This window comes from Physeter macrocephalus, chromosome 19, assembly GCF_002837175.3.
Source record: "Physeter macrocephalus isolate SW-GA chromosome 19, ASM283717v5, whole genome shotgun sequence".
NCBI classification, from domain to species: domain Eukaryota; kingdom Metazoa; phylum Chordata; class Mammalia; order Artiodactyla; family Physeteridae; genus Physeter; species Physeter macrocephalus.
In genome coordinates this window covers 37,688,762-37,709,063 of record NC_041232.1, presented here as the reverse complement: position 1 = coordinate 37,709,063, position 20,302 = coordinate 37,688,762, and the positions used below count along the sequence as shown (strand labels likewise).

Sequence of the window (20,302 nt, the reverse complement as noted above, 5' to 3'; positions counted from 1 at the left end):
TCATCTTTACTATCATTATTCTGAATTCTTTTTCAGGTAGACTGCCTATTTCCTCTTCATTTGTTAGGTCTGGTGGGTTTTTATCTTGCTCCTTCAACAGCTGTGTGTTTTTCTGTCTTCTCATTTTGCTTATCTTACTGTGTTTGGGGTCTCCTTTTTGCAGGCTGCAGGTTCGTAGTTCCCGTTGTTTTTGGTGTCTGTCCCCAGTGGCTAACAATAATTGCTCCATCCAGGAAAAGCACTCAGCATTTTAGATTCCCTCTTTCCTGACTTTTTGCTTTGCTTATACACACAAAGAAAATGAAATCATACCACGCTATATATACAGCTTACATATAGTTTGCTTTTTTTTCTTCACACTATAGCACGAACATATGTCAGATCAACAAAGACCCCCTCTGTGGCATCCTCCCAATGGTTGCCAATTAATCCATTCAATGAATCAGTCCCCTTTTACTGGATGTGAGATGGTTTCCCACATTATGTAATTATAAACAATCCTCCCAAGAATATCTTTGCTCAAACATTTTAAGCACTTATCTCATTATTTCCTTAGGATAAATTCCTAGAAGTACTAGTTCCATGACAAACGTAGATAATAATTTTTTAAGATGCAAATGTTCTGGGAAGATGTAACATCAGTACTGAGCTTCCAGAACTTTACTGTGAATATATTTATAGATCCTTCACTCACTTGGAAGAGATAAGGCAGTGTAAGCTTATTGGAAGCCTAGAAAAGGGGAGAAGGAGGGGTGTCAGTGACAATTTCTCTAAGTAATGATAGTACTAGTCTATGTTTGCCTAGTGCTTCACAAGGATCAAAGCACGTTCACCAACACAGTTCACAAGCACCTCCAGCCATAGCAGGGAGTCCTCCCCACACACACGGGGGAGGGCCTTCCAGGACACTCCAACCCCAGCCTGCCTGGGTTCTATGCCTCAGTCAGTCTCTTCCCCACCCTGACCATCCTGCTGGGGCCAAAGGCTGGCACGGCAGCTTGGGTCCTTCCCAAGAAACCAAGTGGCTCTTCTTCTGGTCAATTCCCAGTTCCACATAACTCAATACCAGTGCCTTGGCATGCCACCTTCCTCCTATCTTCTTAACGGCATGGCCAGCCCTCAAAGAAATAGGATTAACCTTTTCTAGCAGGTACCAAGGGCTTTGTTTCTGTTTATTTTTCTCTCGGCAGCATGAGCCATGATCCAGGGAGTTTTCAAGAAATGAACCCCGGTGCATGTTTGCCGTCTAGCTCTTTGAGAGACGAATTCGATGGGGGCTGACCCACAGCCAGGGGGCTACCCCCTCTTGTGCCTCTTCCTGGACTGAAGACCTCACCCTCTCATGGGAGGCCAAACCCTGGTTATCACCCTTCCTGACAAGAAAGACCCCTCTGGCCACTCTGCAATGGCCTTAATCCTGGCACACAGCTGAACACCAGAGTCACAATAATGTGGGACTCAGGGTGACCTGGTAAGAGTCCCAAGAAAGTCACAGTGACCTGTGTTTAGCACTTTATCATATTAACATATATTCATAGAGAGTCTGGGAGAAAATTCCAGCAGAAAAGTGTTGCTGCTTTCTAGTACAATTCCTATCCCTGCTTCTGATTCTTGGTTTTATGTTGTCTGACTACAGCCTACTGAATGTTTTGGAAGGAAACATATTTAACTCATTTTCTGTTATGTCTGTTATACTTGTGGTGCTGGTTATATGGGAACTAGCAAATGTAAATGTAAATAGGGATATTTAAAAAATAGAGCCCAGCTGTTCATGGTTAGAGCAAGACACATAATCAAATGAGATACTATAAAAAGAATAGTGTTGAAATGTTTCTTTCCATTTAATTCATCATGTATGGAGGATGTAGGACCTTCCAGGACTTTTAAGGCCCATAGAGAAAAAGAAGAATATGATACACTCCTTGACCTTAAAGGAGCTCACGGTGTACCAAGCCTTCGTGACAGAGCGTAGCAACTGCCTCAGAGTAAACAGAAACAGAAGGGAGGGAAGCAAGCAGTCAGGGAAGGTTTCCAGCAGGTGATACCTGAGTTACCTTGGGAAGGAGGTAGCCAGACCAGGTGGTGAGAGCATGAACAGCACCCAAACAAGGCGACAAAGCAGGAAATGTCATGGAGTATTTAGGTAATTACCAATAGGTCCCTACTGATGTGACGTAGAGTCTGCGGGAGAAAGTGGCATCTAGAAAAGAGGCTGGTGAAAAGGCAGGAGCTAGACTGTGAGGGGACTTACATGCCACGCCAAGAAACTTGGACTTTATTCTGTAGGTAACGGGGAGCCAACTAGAGGACGTTAATCAGGGAGAATGACACGTTTAAATCTTTGTTTCGCTCTGGAAGCAGTGAGAAAGATTGACAGGTAGATGCCTGGAAAACAGCCAACCTCAGTCATTTCTACTGTTTCTCAGCTCATCTTTCTGCACCATGAGTGAATGCAGACCTAGGGGAGGGACCTGAGAGCAGAGGCTGGGAGATGGGTTAGAAGGGTGGTGGACTAATCACAGGTAAAGCTGTCAAAGGACAAACTAGGGTAGCATGGTATTGATGAGAGGAGGAACGGGACCCCAGGATATTAAGAATCAAGACATAATAATTAATTAGATGGTATCCTTACCGTCTAAGGATGGTAGGAGGGGGAAATGCAGGAATGTGGAAGAGACTCAGTGAGTAGTTTGCTGGTATACTGGCTCCTGGAAAGAAGCCTCGATGTGTAACATTGGCTAATTCCCGTGGTGTAAATGCTCCCACCACAGCTGATGTCAGTGGATACAGAGCTGGGAAGAGATACACAATTTCAGCTTTCACCACAGGTAGGAGCCACCTGCAGCACACAGAAGAGACTGCCTGGCTGACTAGAAAGCTTGCTTCCCTTCTAGGGCAACAGCTAGACTACATTTCCTGCCTTCTCTGTAGTTAGTTAGTCTAAGTCTTTGAACCATTGTTTGGAGGGGGGGTGACCAGGCCAGGATCGGTTACGCTTCAACTATTCATGAATGAGAAATAAACTAGCATTGTGTTTAGCCACTAGCATCAGATCTATCTGTTTCAGTCTCAAGTAACCTTAGGTAATAATCTTAAGTAATACATGGAGTAAATGTTAATTCAACTTTATGGCTTGAGGAAATGGGTAGATGGTGGAAAAATATATTGAGAAAAAAGAATACATCAATTGAGAAAAAAAAATACTGAAAACAACCAACATGGCCAGAGAATACACCGTTTTTAGGTCAGAAACTATTTCCCAGGCACTATTTTCTATAGTAGTGTTTAAAGATCTTGGAATCTATTCACTAACATATATTACCGATGTTGTTTGGGATAGTGATTCAGAGAACTAAGCAAATTTGACATCGCACGATTCTATTCTGTTGCTATGGATCCACTTAGCTTCTTAGAGTTTTTCACACATAAAAAGAAAATGCCAGACTGCCAGATTCTTCCCAATGTGTAAGTTCCTTAAAAAGCACTTCAAAGGCAAATTGCCATTTTTAGGTTATTACAGTAGCATAAAGGATAAAATTGCATCCCTAATAGCTCAGGAGATTTTATCAGTCCCTATTTTTCTACCCACTAACAAATTATTTGCTTTCAAGGGTTGAGTCTCATGATTATATGTTCATTAATAGAATATTTATTAATTATAAATTTGCTCTGAATAAGACCTGTATCTTGTGTTATTCCTCTAAAATACTTAAATGATGTTGCAAAGAGACCCAAGTATTATAAGTGGAACCAACAATCTAGTTAACTACAGGGCCAATGCTGGTCCACTCCCACCCAGAGATTTGGTCTCACAGCAATATGCTTCCACTGGTACTACATGCCCGGGAAATTCAGACCGACCCTGAGTCATCCTTGGCTCATTCTACATTCACTTGACAAATATTTATTGAGCATCTACTATGTGCTGAACACTATGCAAGATGTTGGGAGCAGAATATCATGTAGTGAACACAAGAAGACATTGTCCCTGGCTTCCTGAAGCTTACAGGCTAGAGAATTCCAAAATTCTAGAAATTCTAGAAATCTAGAAGACTGAGTCAAATCCAATAGTCATCCACTTTCTCGATTGAACTGTATCCACCCAGGGACCCAAATGAGTCAGACTCTTAATGACCCAGGCAACCCGAGAACCAATTTAATCCCCCAAACCCACACACTCAGGAAGAATCAGAAAGTAGCCCAGGCCTTCCTCCCGTCTGAGTCAGAACTGACAAGGGCTACAAAGAATGTTTTGGATTCATCCACCAAAGTCTCATAAAAGTTGAAGAGGACCAGGAAAAAAAAAAAAAAAAAAGCTCCTAGAAGGCATCTGAATACTAAATTCACTCTCAGATGCATCTGGACCCTGAGGAGTTCACAATCTATGCTGAGTTCATGAAAAAAATAGGTAGACTAATGGGAAATTTCTCTGTGACCTTTTTTTCTTTAAAAGTTATAATTCTGTTTCCTTCGTTACTCTTAATCTGAGAGCTTTAGAAACATTTTTCTGGATTTTCTACTTACTGCATTTTAAACAACTTGTTCATAGTGTTTGCTTGTGTGGACGCCTAGTGGGGTTTCTGGACCTCAGTCTCAGCCCCTTTCTTCCCTGTCTTAGTTTGGGTCCTCTCTAAAACCAATTCTGGGGCTTCCCTGGTGGCTCAGTGGTTAAGAATCCACCTGTCAATGCAGGGGACACGGGTTTGAGCCCTGGTCTGGGAAGATCCCACGTGCCACAGAGCAACTCAGCCCGTGCGCCACAACTACTGAGCCCGCGCACCTAGAGCCCGTGCTCTGCAACAAGAGAAGCCACCGCAATGAGAAGCCCGCGCACCGCAACAAAGAGTAGCCCCAGCTCGCCCACAGCTAGAGAAAGCCCTCGCCCAGCAACAAAAACCCAACACAGCCAAAAATAAATAAATAAATAACTTTTAAAAATAAATAAATAAAACCAATTCTGAGATAAAGACTTGGGTACAGGTAGTTGATCTGGGAGTTGATCTGAAGAAGTGTAAACTGGGAGAGAGAGGGACACAGAGGTTGGAGAAAAGCCAATGACTGAGGTGTTAATAGGCAGATTCCACCGGGGCCAACTGGGGCTCCCTCCTGGTGGAGACTCTGAAGAACTGTGAAGAAAGCTCCTCGGAATTGTCCCAAGAAGAGGCAGGGAAATGAGGGAATTTTCCACCAACTCCTGTCTCTTCTGGGTTGAGGGTTGCCTTGGGGGCATTAAATCCTGCACTACAAGGCTAGCTACTCTAAACACAGGTCCTGGAAAGAGTCCTCAGGCAGGAAGCAGGGAGTCAGGTAGAGGCCCTGGAGATGGCACATGTGTAAAGGGGCACAGGAGCTGTGGTCCGGGCTGCCCACTCAGAGGTCCCGGAGGGCTGAGGGCAGGGCCTGGCCTCCAGCCTTTGCCTCTAACAAGGCCCAAAGGACTGTCTTATCTACGGTAAGATAAGATAAGGGGTCTGTCTTATCCAGCCAGGCCCCTTTCCCCAGCAACCCTGCAGAACAGGGCGCAATGGCATCTTTTCACACCTCCAGCCTCTGAGGCAAAAACATTCATTCCTTTTGTGGTTTTGGGGGGGAGGGGTGTTTGTTTGCTTTGTCTTTGTTTATTTCTACTACTAATAGGTTAAAAACAGTACTCTTGAGGGCATGACAAGTTGTGTAAAAGCCTTAAAATTCTTCTTGAGACAGTTTTCCTGTTGTTCCCTGGAACCCATGAGTCAGGCTTGTTCTGCTGGGGATCCTGTCTTGCCCCTGTGCTGGTCCCCCTCTTCCTTCCCACCTGAGATCCAGCCCCTCCCAACCTCCCAGCCACCTTGACTTCAAGGGACCATGAGAACCCCTGCCTCACCCACATTCACGTGTTTTTCCTTATACCTCAACCCTGGAGGAGGAAAAGCAGAGTGACTATAGGGGGTCCACAGAGCAAGATTCATTCTGATTCTGAAGGAAATCCAGGAGCTAACTCAAGCCCATTGCTACACCTTCTTATCTCACAGGGGGAGATCGCCAGAGGTCACGCCCCACCAGGAAGAAACAAATGTCCCTACATTCCAAAAATTCCCCTTTTAAAAACTGGACATCCACATTTTGCTTCAAATGTCAAAATGAACTCATTATACCTGGCCAGACAAGATGAAAGTTTCCAGTAACACATTCTGTTCTTATTCTATAGCCTGAAACTGATTAGTAATATATAATGTAATGAACTTGAACAGCCCCAGAATATGCCACTGCCCCTGGAGAATTGCAGAACCTTCCTACGTTTGCCACCTTGTAAGGAGGAAAACTGCCCTTCAAGATCAAGTCCTGAAGGCAATGTTTTCACTTGTCAAACTGTGTTGGCCAAGAAAAACAACAATGAAAACCACCAAGCAGTCCAAAACACAACAGAGAAGAGTAACCCCCTCGCGACAACGTAAGCTGTCAAACTGACTACAGCACATCAAAGTCAAATTCCAGTTCTCAATAGCTAGAAAAAAAGTGGTTTGGTAATCACAAGTTCATGGCCTATATTTTATTTCCCAAGCATGCATCAAGATTTGTACTTCCTTAAGTCAGAAGGAGAAAGACAAATACCATATGATATCACTTATATGTGAATCTAAAATATGACACAAATGAACCTATCTATGAAACAAAAACAGAATCATGGACATAGAGAACAGAATGGTGGTTGCCAAGTGGGAAAGGGTTGGGGGAGGGATGGAGCGGGAGGTTGGGGTTAGCAGATGTAAGCTTTTATATACAGGATGGATAAACAACAAGGTCCTACTGTATAGCACAGAGAACTATATTCAATATCCTATGACAAACCATACTGGAAAAGAATATTAAAAAAAGAATGTTCATATATATGTATAACTGAATCACTTTGCTGTACAGGAGTAATTAACACAACATTGTAAATCAACTATGCTTCAATTAAAAAATAAATTTAAAAAACTAAGAAAAAGAAAGATTTGCACTTCCTAAATCTAAGGTCTGTAGGTCGCTATTCAATTATGAAATCTAACCTCTCAGTGACACTTTCATGGTTAATTCCAGCAAAAAGGAGAAAATACATATCCCACTATTGGGGCATAAAATATTATTCTTACAAGATAAAACATGCTTGTTTAAGCACGTGTTGCTCCAACACAAGGAAAAAGAAACATCCTCAGTCTGACATAATGTATATTGCGTTCCCTGCTTCTAGACTTTTCTAGAGTATTTTCTACAGGATTATATACAGTATTTTCTAGAGGAGCAGAAGTTAGGAGTCGGTCTGTTTTAATAATGAGTGTTTACTAAAGTTCACTTTATTTTATTAAATAAAAACTTACTTAAAAACCACCAGCCTGAAGAGGTTTAAAAACAAAGTAGTCAACTCATTCAAACCTCACGGCAATCCTATGAGGTGAGCACTAGTATCATCTCACTTTATAAATGTGGAAACTGCAAGGGAGAGCAGTGAAGTCTGTGGCTCAGGGTCACATAGAGAGTAAGCAGTGCATCAGGGCATGAACCAGGGTGGGCTGACCCTAGGACCCACACTCTCAGCCACCTACAGAGGAGCATCCCAGCCAGGATGGAGGTGGGTGGGCACAGTCTTCATGAAGATGTTTACCATGGCTCATGTCTGTCAGCAACCAGCAAATTACTAAATTGTTCCTAAGCTGGTATTTTTTAATTCATCTATCTTATTTAAAGATTTTTCGATACATCAAAAGGGTACTTTTAGGGCTTCCCTGGTGGCGCAGTGGTTGCGCGTCCGCCTGCCGATGCAGGGGAACCGGGTTCGCGCCCCGGTCTGGGAGGATCCCACATGCCGCGGAGCGGCTGGGCCCGTGAGCCATGGCCGCTGAGCCTGCGCGTCCGGAGCCTGTGCTCCGCAACGGGCGAGGCCACAACAGAGGGAGGCCCGCATACCACAAAAAAAAAAAAAAAAAGGGTACTTTTAAAAGGTAGGTTTTTAAAAAAAAATAGCCTTAAGGGAAAAAGAGCAAATACACAAGGCAATGGTATGTTCAGTAAACATCATTTAATGGGTTAAAATTCCCAGCTAACTACAGAAATCCTCAGTTTAAAAAGTGGTATAACAGGGCTTCCCTGGTGGTGCAGTGGTTGAGAGTCCACCTGCCGATGCAGGGGACACGGGTTCGTGCCCCGGTCCGGGAAGATCCCACATGCCGCAGAGCGGCTGGGCCCGTGAGCCATGGCCGCTGAGCCTGCGCGTCTGGAGCCGGAGCCTGTGCTCCGCAACGGGCGAGGCCACAACAGAGGGAGGCCCGCATACCACAAAAAAAAAAAAAAAAAGGGTACTTTTAAAAGGTAGGTTTTTAAAAAAAAATAGCCTTAAGGGAAAAAGAGCAAATACACAAGGCAATGGTATGTTCAGTAAACATCATTTAATGGGTTAAAATTCCCAGCTAACTACAGAAATCCTCAGTTTAAAAAGTGGTATAACAGGGCTTCCCTGGTGGTGCAGTGGTTGAGAGTCCACCTGCCGATGCAGGGGACACGGGTTCGTGCCCCGGTCCGGGAAGATCCCACATGCCGCAGAGCGGCTGGGCCCGTGAGCCATGGCCGCTGAGCCTGCGCGTCTGGAGCCTGTGCTCCGCAACGGGAGAGGCCACAACAGTGAGACGCCCGCGTACTGAAAAAAAAAAAAAAAAAAAAAGTGGTATGACAGGTAAATCCTAGTCATTATAGGCAAAATCTCTACTGAATTAATGCTAGAAGGATAAGACTAATTCATAGTTGAAACTGGGGTTATGGAGTCTTTCACACCATGACGGATCTCCCTGAATTATCTCAGATGCAAACTGACAGTGAAACTATTCTCAGGAGAGGCCTGATTTAACAAAACATATGGGCAGAAGAGGTGGAAAACCCTTCTATCACCAAAGTGAAGATAGCACGTTCATTGGAAGGAATCTCAGTATCATTAGATTTCCAGTCTGTGGGATGCATTTCCCTTTTGTATTTCTTATGTATCCCAAACACCAAGAACAGTACCTGGCACATAGAAGGTACTCAAGAAATGTTTGTTGAAGGAATAGGGTGAAATATATGGGAGGCATTGCCTGGTCTGAAGGAGGAAAAGAGAAGGTGCATTAATTTTCTACTGCTGTTTAACAAATTACCGCAAACTTAGAGGCATAAAACAACACCATTTATTATCTTGTAGTTCTTTACGTCAGGAGTCTGGGCATGATGAGGCCAGGTTCTCTGCCCAGGGTCAAGGCTGCAATCAAGATAATCACCAAATGCCTGGGAAGACCCACTTCTGAGTTTGCACATGTTGTTAGCAGAATCCAGATCCTTATGGTTGCAGGACTGAGGTTCCTGCTTTTTTTGCTGGCTGTTGGCTGGGGCCTCTCTCAGTTTCTAGAACCCACTGTTAGGTCCTTGCCACATGGCCATCACCACAGGCAGCTTTCCCTTTCAAGGTCAGCAGGAAAATTTCTCATGTTTAAAATCTCTTCCTTGGGGTAGGGCTCAGTCACTTTTAAGAGCTCCCTTAATTAGGAGCGGTCCCTCAGGATAGTCTCCCTTTTGAGCAGCTGACTTGGGACCTTAAACGCATCTGCAAAATCCCTTCATCTTTGTCACATGATGCCACTTTATCACGGAAGTGACATCCATCGTATTTCTAGTGCTGTCCACAGTCAAAAGAGAGGGCCATGTACACCAGGAGGGAAGCATTGTGGGGACCATGTTAGCCTACCACAGGAGGACAGGTCTGAGTCAGGTACCCTCATGGACCAGCTGGCCAAACAAGGACAAAAACTATGGTAGTCAGTGTCCAGAGTCAGAATTTCCAGGAAAGAGAATGCTATAAAAACATCTCTGCCATACCCACGTTCATAGTAGCATTATTCACAATAGCATAAGGGTGGAAGCAACCCAAGTGTCCATTGATGGATGAATGGATAAACAAAATGTGATACCCATACAATGGAATATTATTCAGCCTTTAAAAGAAAGGAAATTCTGACACATGCTGCAACGTGGATGAACCCTGAAGACATTCTGCTAAGTGAAATAAGCCAGTCACAAAAGGACAAATACGGTATGACTCCACTTATATGAGGTACCAAGGGTAGTCAAATTCATAGAAATAGAAAGTAGAATGGGGAATTAGTGTTTAATGAGTACAGAGGGCCAGTTCTGCAAGACAAAAAAGAGTTCTGGAGATTGATTTCACAACCATGTGAATCTGTTTAACACTACTGAACTGTACACTTAAAAATGGCTAATATGTTAAATTTTATGTACATGTACTTTACCACAGCCAAAAATAATAATAAAAAATACCTTTGCCAATGATACCACTTACAACTATTTTTAAACTCATTTAATAGACGGGTATGGGTGTCTGCCTCGTGACAGGCACTGTGCTGGGTGTCAAGGGACACAAATATTAATGTAACAGGTTTCACAGTGATTAGTGAACTGAAACTGAAGTTTGTTTTTAAAATAATCATTATTATATCAGAAATAACCACAGAGGATATATGTATATGTATGACTGATTCACTTTGCTGTACAGCAGAAACTAACACAACATTGTAAATCAACTATACTCCAATAAAAAATTAATTAAAAAAAGAAATAACCACAGAAACAATGATCCAAACTGATTTTTCCTCATTCCAGATGAAATGCCCCAACTCACCTGCCCCAGATCCAAGGTGACATTGACTTTGTTGTATCGCATGCCTGAGGAGAGAGGAGGGCTTTGCCACCACAGTTCGGATCCATCAATTGCGTTGGTGATGGGGTGTGCTTTCCTGGGGTCCTCAGAATTGCAATAGTCACAGAACTGGCCCTGAAATAATAAAGCTCTTGTTTTATTGTCAAGTAGTTTTTTCTTATCAATTTAGTAGAAGAGGTAATTGAAACAAAGACTGTTTTCTATGGGTTAGAGAATTCAGCTATTGAATTTCATCATAATGTTTTCTGAAGATAGTAGTAAGGCTTTCTCTTTTTCGTTCAGTCTTAAACCATATCACTTGTTTATACCTCTGTTTATCGTGTTTCTAGGATACACATTATATTTATCTTCCATCAGTTAGAGCTATGTTTTTTTTGTCTTGTATGACACTTTAAGAAGAGCCTGTTGTGCCTGGGATGCAATGATGTTCTCCTTCAGCAAATCCTTTCTACTCTCTGCATCCTCCCCTGCAAGTTCTGTGTCAAGCCCTGGGATACAAAGAGGATTCCTGCTCACAGCCCCAGTGGAGGTGATAAGCATACAAGTAACCATAAAGGAAGTAGGTTTGGCAAGAGTATAGAGCGCTGGGTCTAAGGCAGGGTGGGATTTCAGCTGCCTGTGAGGATGGAGAGGAGGTTGGTAAGTGTCAGTGAGCAGTCAACAAGGAAGGTGTTCCAGGTGGGGGAACGAGCACCAGCAAAGGCACAGAGACCAGCTGGTCCATTTGAACAAGAGCATAAGTAATGGAAAACTACACTTGAAAGGTAAGTGGGGGAGATGTGGCTGGCCTGTGGGTACCGGAGTGAGAAGTCGGCAGAGAATTTAGTAGGTAAATGGGAATCCATTTTTACCTGGAGTGGTATTTATTTGATATTATCATCTCTACTGAATTCTGATTCTACTGATATCATCTCATCTTCTTACTGAATTACTCTTTTTTAGTAGACAGATTCTCTTGATTCTATTTTGTTTTGTTTTTGTAATGAATTTTAGCACCATTACCACTCAAAAAGCTGAACATAGCCCTTTCTTATATATTGAATATACTTTTAACTGGTTCAAAGCCTCGTGCTTACCCAGTAGTGGATGTCACATACTGAACTGCTTTGCTCCCCAATTAAATGATCTAAGGGCATAACTACCACATAGGAGAGGGATAGAGAAGCAAACTTAGACCCGCAGCCCCTCCAGAAATGTGCTGTGACAAAAGGGTAACTCTGCCCCAGACAAGCATCTTGGAAGTTAATTTTTTAATGCTCAAGGATAAATTCGAGCCTGGTGTGGAACTAAATGTGTGGCCGAATGTTTTCATCGAGTGTGTTACAGAGGGTTCTTTCATATGTGGTGATATATTATGTACAACTTTATCTTTTGACCCTTCATGAAGATACTTCTGTAACTCAGAAGCAGCACCGTGGGGTATGCAGTCCCATCAGTTCACGAGCCCAGAGGCCACAAGTGTCTTGCTTTCCCTATATCACTTCAGCCTAGAATGTCATAGAAGCCCAATAAAGGAATAAACCCCTCAAGGTTTTTCAAAAAATTGTTTGAGTCCTTTCTATAAAATTTTATTATTATAATAAGTATAATTAATAACTATTTAAGCTAGGACATATTAACATTTATGAGCATTTTGCCCTTTAATGATTTTTATTTTTCCCATTTTCTCCCTAGAAATCATTTTACCAGTTTAATTATTTGGTGAGGGAATTAAATTATTATTTCTTGAAGTTTAGAAGATTTACATGTGATGGAAGCAAATCTCCTCCAAGGATGTGGATGCTTATAATCTATATTTATCTCCATCTCCAGAGTATAGATATGAGGAATGGAGATGTTCCTTTCTTGTTGTTATAGATGAATTAAGGACTTACCAGTAGAAATAAAAGTTTAAAATCTCTCAGTGGAAAATAAAGGTGAATATCTTTAAGAACTTGGAGCAAGGAATGAGTTCTTAAACAAGATTCAGAAAGCATTGACCACAAAGGAAGAGACAGATTTGACTACATCAAAATTAAGAACATTGGGTCCATCAACAGATGAATGAACAAAGATGTGGTATATATATATACACTCAGCCATAAAAAAGATTGAAATAATGCCATTTGCAGCAACATGGATGAACCTAGAGTTTATCATACTAAGTGAAGAAGTCAGACAGAGAAAGACAAATATGATATCACTTGCACATGGAATCTAAAAAAATGATACAAATGAACTTATTTACAACACAGAAATAGACTCACAGACATAGAAAACAAACTTATGGTTAACAAAGGGGAAGGGGGGAGAGATAAATTGGAAATTTGGGCAGATACACACTACTAAATATAAAATAGATAAACAACAAGGATCTACTGTAGAACACAGGAAACTATATTCAATATCTTAGAATAACCCATAATGGATAAGAATCTGAAAAAATATATATATGTGTGTGTGTATATATACATATATATATATATATATATATAATTGAATCACCTTGCTGTACACCTGAAACATTGTAAATCAACTATATTTCAATTATTTTTTTAAAAAATATTAATGTTAAACAATAAAATCATCTCTCCCCCCAAAAATTGATTAATTAATTTAAAAAAATTAAGAACACTGTTCATCAAAGGCACCTTCAAGAAGTAGAAAGAAAAATTAATAACTGAATGATAGTCACAATACACAAGTGGCAGATAATCCCCAATGATGGCTGCCATCAATTCCTTCTCTGTGTGTGTCTGCTGCTCCACCTATCAACAGGTGGAGGCTATTTATCCTGGAGGTTATTGTCTCCCCTTGAATCCAGACTGACTTTATTATTTGCTTTGCTGTAGCAGAAGCATCATTCTGGGATTTTCAAGCAGAGGCCTTAAGAGGACTGACAGATTCTACTTCCTTCCTCTTGGAAGACAGCCTCCAGGTAAGAAGTTCAACCACTCCCAATCACCACGCCATGAGAAAGCCCAAGCTAACCAAGTGGAGAGGACATATGGAAGAACACAGGGGCAATCGGCATGTTAGTGAAGCCCTGGACTGTCCAGTCTACCCTAGCCAGCTGCTGACTACAACTCAGTGAGTCACCCCAGCTGACAACACATGGAGGAGAAGAACCACCCAGCTGAGCCCAGTCATCCCACACAATTATAAGAAAAACATTGTTTTCGTTTTAAACCACTAAGTTTGGGGATGGTTTGTTACACAAGAAGCAATAACTGAACAAAGAGCACAATATCAACAAGGAATTCTCATCAGAAATACATATCAAACTCCTACAAATCAATAAGGAAAGTATAAACAGTTCAACAGAAAAAATGAGCAAAAGAAAGAAAACGCATTTTACACAAGAGGAAACACATTTGTCAATAAACATTTGAAGAAATGTTCACCATTACCATCACTAGTGATCAGAGCTGACCACAGTGTAATACTGTTTTTTATACCCAATCAATAGGCCCAAATTTAAAGTTTGAGGATAACAAGAATTGGAAAGGGTGTGGTAGGAGTATGAATTGGTGCAAAGACTTTGGGAACTATTTTGACATTACCTCCTAAAGTTGAAAATTCACATTTCCTATAACCCAAGAATTCTACCCTCGAGCTCACAACCTAAAAAGAAACTTTTGCACAAACTTGATGCATCATGTTTAAGAATATACATGGCAGCACTGTTCACAAGAACAAAATCCTGGGAGTAACCTAATTACCCAGCCACAGGAGTGTGAACGAATCAACAGAGGTATATTCACACAACAAATGAATACATGAACAATGATGGGTAAATGAATATACACAACAACATGCAACAATACAGATGAATCTTAGCAAGATAACATTTAACAATGATATACTTTTTATACAGTTAAGAACAACCAAAATGAAAAGCACTTACTTTTTCGGAATATGCATATAGATGTAAAAAAAACTATATGGAAAGTAAAGCAAAGGAAAAATTAATAAAGGATTCAGGATGATGGTTACCCCAGATTGAGAGACAAAGAGAGAGAGGTGGGGAAATCATAGGGTTAGACATAAGTTATTGCTAAGGCCCTATTTTGAGTTTTGGTAGCAAGTTCATGGGTGCTTATTATACTATTTAAATTTTTTTTTTTTTGGCTGCACTGCATGGCATGCTGAATCTCAGTTCCCCGACCAGGGATTGAACCCGTGCCCCCTGCTGTGGAAGGGTGGAGTCTTAACCCCTGGACCACCAAAGAAGTCCCTTGTTATACTATTTAAAATCCATCCATCCACATACACATTAAAGCTTATCATGCAAAGGACCAATGATGAAAGCATGTCTTAAACTGAGGGTCATGAACAATCCATAATCTAATCTAATTCTGCACCTGAGGTCAAATATTTTTTAAATAACCATAAATAAATAAAAGCAGGACAAAAACTGGTAGAAGTCAGAGAAGATGGGGACAGACAGAGAACAAAGAGGATTCTTACATCCTTGTGTTCAGTTATTCATCCATCCAGGCAACAAACCTGTACTGACCATGTACTCTGTATCAGAAGCTATTCCAGACAGAGATGAGAATATTGAAAGATAAACAAGACAAGGAACTCACGCTCTGAATTGTGTCAAAGCTATTATTAGCCTAGTCGTGTGGGAAACAGCAAATGTAATAGAAGGGGCTAGAAGGAAAGGGGACAAAACTGTTCAAATAAACAACAAAAGAGAGTTGAGATCCAAGGCTGGAGGGCCCCAGAGGACAAGCTAGTGTTTGCCCAGAAGCCCACGGAGTGACCTATCCTCTTTTAGAAAGATGGGAAAAAAAAAAATAGTCTCTCCTAGTTGCTCACATTTTTGATGATTCTCCTTAACCAAAAGCCTCTCATATATAATACTGTGCAACTGAATTCACAGCATAAACACTGTCTTGTTCTAAGAAACTAGAGGTTGATTACAGCACTACTCCCTAACATGACTTCTTTTATTGTCTGAACAGTCATTCATTTATTCAACTTTTCCAAATCGCCACCAATGGGTGGAGCACTGTGTTGGATGCTGGGGTAAAAACAAAGGAACAAACTCTAAGAGCTGGACCCGGCCCCGGAAGAAATCCAGTGGGATAGAAGGGAAGTAACTCAAACACAACATGCAGGTGCTGGGATCAAGCGAGCATGTGGGGAGTGGGAGCCCAGGAGAGACACGCCATGCCTTCCCTGCCGAATCTTCACCACATTCTCAGATTCGTATCAAATCAGGACCTAAAGACCCAGAAGTGAAGGCTCACAGAGGTGAAGGGCCTCACCTCAAACCACAGAGCCGGGACGTGCAGCAACCAGGACCCGTGTGTGGGTCTGGCCACAGTACTTACAGCGCAGAACGCTTTCCATCCTGGCCTGGCTGCTCTGGAAGCTGCATCAAAGAGCTCCGTCTTAGATTTGGATGGAGTGTGAGGCCGCACTGCAATAGCAATTACGTGATTTTCCAAACACCTGCCCACGACCAGATGTGTGGGAAGAGATCCAGCTGAGGAGGGAACCCCGTCTGACGGAAGCTTAGCTGCACCCATGCCCTGCGGCAGGCACAGAAAACACGGCAAGATCTAACCATGCTCACCCATCGACAGCCCTGTTTCATGACCACCACATTTGCACTACCACGAACCCTCCTCCCTCACCATCACTCACCGAGGCTCCTGAGGTTACGTGCCTTAAAGGCACTGTCTCAAGTGGCCAGACCCAAGCTGGAGCCCCGATGTGGAGAACATTCTGGAGTGCGCCCATTCCAAACTTGGGATTGCTCCTTTACCAAAACCTTGTTCAGAACGTTCTCCATTCTGAGAGGCACAAAGCACATGGGCGTGGTTACCTACAACTAAGACAAGCATCTTGTTAATGTCCTGAGCGCCTAAATGTCTGCACAGAGTGGGGTGAAGGGCCATCACACAGCCCAGGAGAGCGCCCAGCTCTGCGGCCCACACACAGCTTTCACCCCACCAGAAGGGGGCGCTTTGCCCTCTAGTGTGCCGGGTTCCTGGAGGAAGGGATTTGAGAGACCAAACAAGGGGCTCCAGGTTGGTTCCAGGTACGTATATTTTAATTTATTTTTTTAATTTCTTTATTTTTGGCTGTGTTGGGTCTTCGTTGCTGTGTGCGGGCTTTCTCTAGTTGCGGCGAGCGGGGGCTGCTTTTCTTTGCGGTGCGCAGGCTTCTCATTGCAGTGGCTTCTCTTGTTGCAGAGCACGGGCTCTAGGCGTGCGGGCTTCAGTAGTTGTGGCGCACGGGCTTAGTTGCTCAACAGCATGTGGGATCTTCCCAGACCAGGGCTCAAACCCGTGTCCCCTGCATTGACAGGCGGATTCTTAACCACTTTGCCACCAGGGAAGCCCAGGTATGTATTTTTTAAGGCAGATAAGCAAATATCTGCAAAATGTATACCTATTACTCAAAAACTATGTCCACTCGGGCCAAATTCCAGAGGGTTTTTCTTTTAGTTTGTTTCAAAGAGATACATTTTGGAGTAGAATGATGGAGGTCTAAATCCTGCCTCTACCAGTCACAGCTTCAAAATGTTAGTCAAATTATTTAGTCTCCCTTGGGTTCCATTTTCTCTTTGTTAAAACGGGCTAACACCACCAACCTTACAGGGTGATTTTGATGATTCAGTGAGACGCCGTCCATAAAGTGATCACACCGCCATCGGAACCACTGGGGTGTTTATCCATTCATCTGTTCATCAACACTTAAGTTGCTTCCATATCTTGACAATTGTAAATAATGCTGCTCTGAACACTGAGGTGCATGTATCTTTTCAAATTAGTTTTTGTTTTTTTCAGATATATACCTAAGAGTGGAATTGCTGGGTCATATGGTAGTTCTATTTTTAGTTTTTTGAGAAACCTCCATACTATTTTCCCCAGTGGCTGTACCAATTTAGAGTCCCACCAACAGTGTACAAGTAAAACCCATCTTTTTAATGGTTTCCATATAATCCTCTTCCTTCTACTTCTCCCTCTATTCTCTTGTTCCCTATACGTAGTGTTGGCATATCACTGGCAATAAGGGGTCGCTTGGTACCTGTAGTTGCAGGTAAGTGGCCTGCTCGCAAATAAACCCAGGTTTCTGAGGTGGGCCAGGCCACACTTAGCTGTGTGCTCAATGCCCCAAACCCAAAGCACTTCCTCTTTAGAGCTTCATCCCAAAGCCTAGATTTACAAAAGCAGCTCTGCCTTGATAGTTTATTCACCCAACCGTCAACTATTGACTTGCTAAGGGCCAGATACTGTCCTCAGGAGAGAGTCTGACCTTGACCTGATGCATTCCTCAAACCAAATATTTCCCTCTCAATTCCATTTCAGTTATTAATCTCCTTATGAAATAATTACACTCTTTACCACTTTATTTTCCCATTGTCCTAATGCCCTCAACTCTTTCATTCATCCTTTTAAAATTTTATCAGTCACCTAAATTCTTTTGAGAACCAGAAAGGGAATACATACATACATACAAAAATAAAATGAAGTATTTATAAATTCTGGAAAGAGGTCTCACTCAGAGATAACATTCAAAACATACAACAACTAGGAAAGCGTGGCTTTCTGAGTTCCTAGTAACACCAAACATGTTCCCACCTCAGGGCCCTTGCACCTGCTGGTCCTCTGCTGGGAACACATTTTCCCAGCCTTTTCTTGGGGCTGGCTTCCTCTCAACCCTCAGCTTTCTGTACCAATAACACTCCTTAGAAAAGCTTCTCCAACTACTTGACCTATAGAAGCTTCCCTCTTTAATCTCTATCACAAAATCCCATTTATTGTCTCCAAGACACAATAACAACCTATAATTATCATATTAGTTTGTTCACTGGTTGCAGTCTCTCCATAGAAGGTTAGCTGCTTATAAGCAGGGACCTTTTCTGCCTTGTAAGGAATTGTACTCCCAGCCCATCATATCCCTGTCCTCTGTGCCTGGCACATAGATGTCAATAAATATTTGTTAAATATAGTAGTGGATGAATATTGCACACAAGTATGTGTACATGCATGCTTCCAGGTGGCAGTTCTTTCCTTAGGTGATAAAAAGCTACAATAGGGATCATCCACAAAAGACAGGCTACCAGCTCTGGGTGAGCTGCCAGGTGTTAGGTGGTCAAGAAAAACAAGGAGCTAATTTGAAAGTAGCAATCAGAACCATTCACTTTCTGTGCCTGACCGTGCAGGCAAAAGGCAAAGGAGAAAGGTGTCAGCTCCCCAGGGTTCTATTTCCCCCATGGAAGGGCACCAGGCAAGGGTCAGATGACAGGAGAATGATCTCACTGCCCAGGAACCCCAAACAAAAGGCTCCTGCCTTCTTATGCAACCAGGGAGTTGGGAGGGGGATGCAGAGAGGAGTAGAACAGTACCGAGCTGGAGTGGGGGAAAGGGCCTCACCCATAGCACCCTGATAGCACCCCAAAAAGGAGTCTCAGTGGAGGCCTCCGAACAGAGGCTCTAGGGCAGAGAATGCAGATAAGTACATGAGCATGGCTGGTCCACGGGGGCCTGACTCCTTGACTGCAGCTCCCTCCGGAAAACTGCAATGCACTGGTGTGGGGAGGGGAGCTGCCCCTGCTAGGCCCCAATTAAAGCCTTCGGACTGCCTATGATGCAACCTAAAATCACACAGACGATTCTGACCTGGAGACAGCCTTCTCGCCCTCCTCTTTGAAAATCTTTTCAGTGGTGCAGTGCACTGAAGGCAGTCCTTCTCCACAGCTGAACTCAATCCTTCGCTCTGCAAAGCTACACCACCCTTGGTATTTTGTCTTCAGTGAAGATGGAGAACCATTGGTCACAAACATTCCTATCATGATTGTGAAGGCCCTTGGCCTCATCTTCCTTGTGGTTAATCAAGCAGATTTACTCTTTCAGCTATGGTCTTCCTAAGCTACAGTGACAGTTGCTATCTATTACAGCTAGGGAAAAACCACACTCCGGAAGCAAAGCAAGCAACTGATCAAAGAAAAAGGTGGCTGCATGTAACACCAAGTATGTGAGGGGTAGGAAGAGTTACTTCAAAAGCAGCATGGTGTTCAGAGAAAGGGAATGAAAACTTTATCAGGTCCTGGTATTTCTATTAGAAAAAGTGCTTTCAGGGTATATTTTTATTTAAATAAAAGTCTACTATTTGACCTAAAAGTTAATGAAATAAAACAAGAGAAAAAAAATCAACTAGTTTGTGGCAATCTTACTAAAAGATTTTCCTAAAGAGGTCTCTCAGCAACTTCTGCTACTTTTTCTGGTACATTAAAAACATTCGAAATTCAATGTTGCATTAAAGATACATTAATTGATCAGCTGTCACAATGAAATAGGAACTTCACTTAGAAACAGACAAGACATATAAGAAAGTTTGAAAGTCTAAAATTTTTGTGTTCTCATCAAATCACTAGGCAAACTACCTTGCATAGAATCTTTGCCACCAATGTCTTTTGTGCACACAAATCCTCAGCCATATTCAGTCTCTGCAGAGCCAATCTCAGGAAACAAGGAGCTGGGCCTTTCATTTCACAATCCCACCCCATCCTTCGCCTGATGCAGCCCCCAGAGCCCTCACTAGTAAAGGAATCACCCAACCACTGGGCTCTGTGCAGCTCACTGT

At 42.5% G+C, this 20,302-nt stretch overlaps 1 protein-coding gene across 1 annotated transcript in view; it reads right to left on the bottom strand.

The window, feature by feature from the left end:
• Window positions 1-20,302, bottom strand: part of LAMA3 (laminin subunit alpha 3) — a 239,651-nt gene that overhangs the window by 208,977 nt on the left and 10,372 nt on the right. Inside the window, exon 2 of the mRNA XM_024120969.3 lies at window positions 10,676-10,828. Coding sequence (XP_023976737.1) covers window positions 10,676-10,828 — 153 coding nt within the window. The remainder of the gene's footprint in view (window positions 1-10,675; window positions 10,829-20,302) is intronic.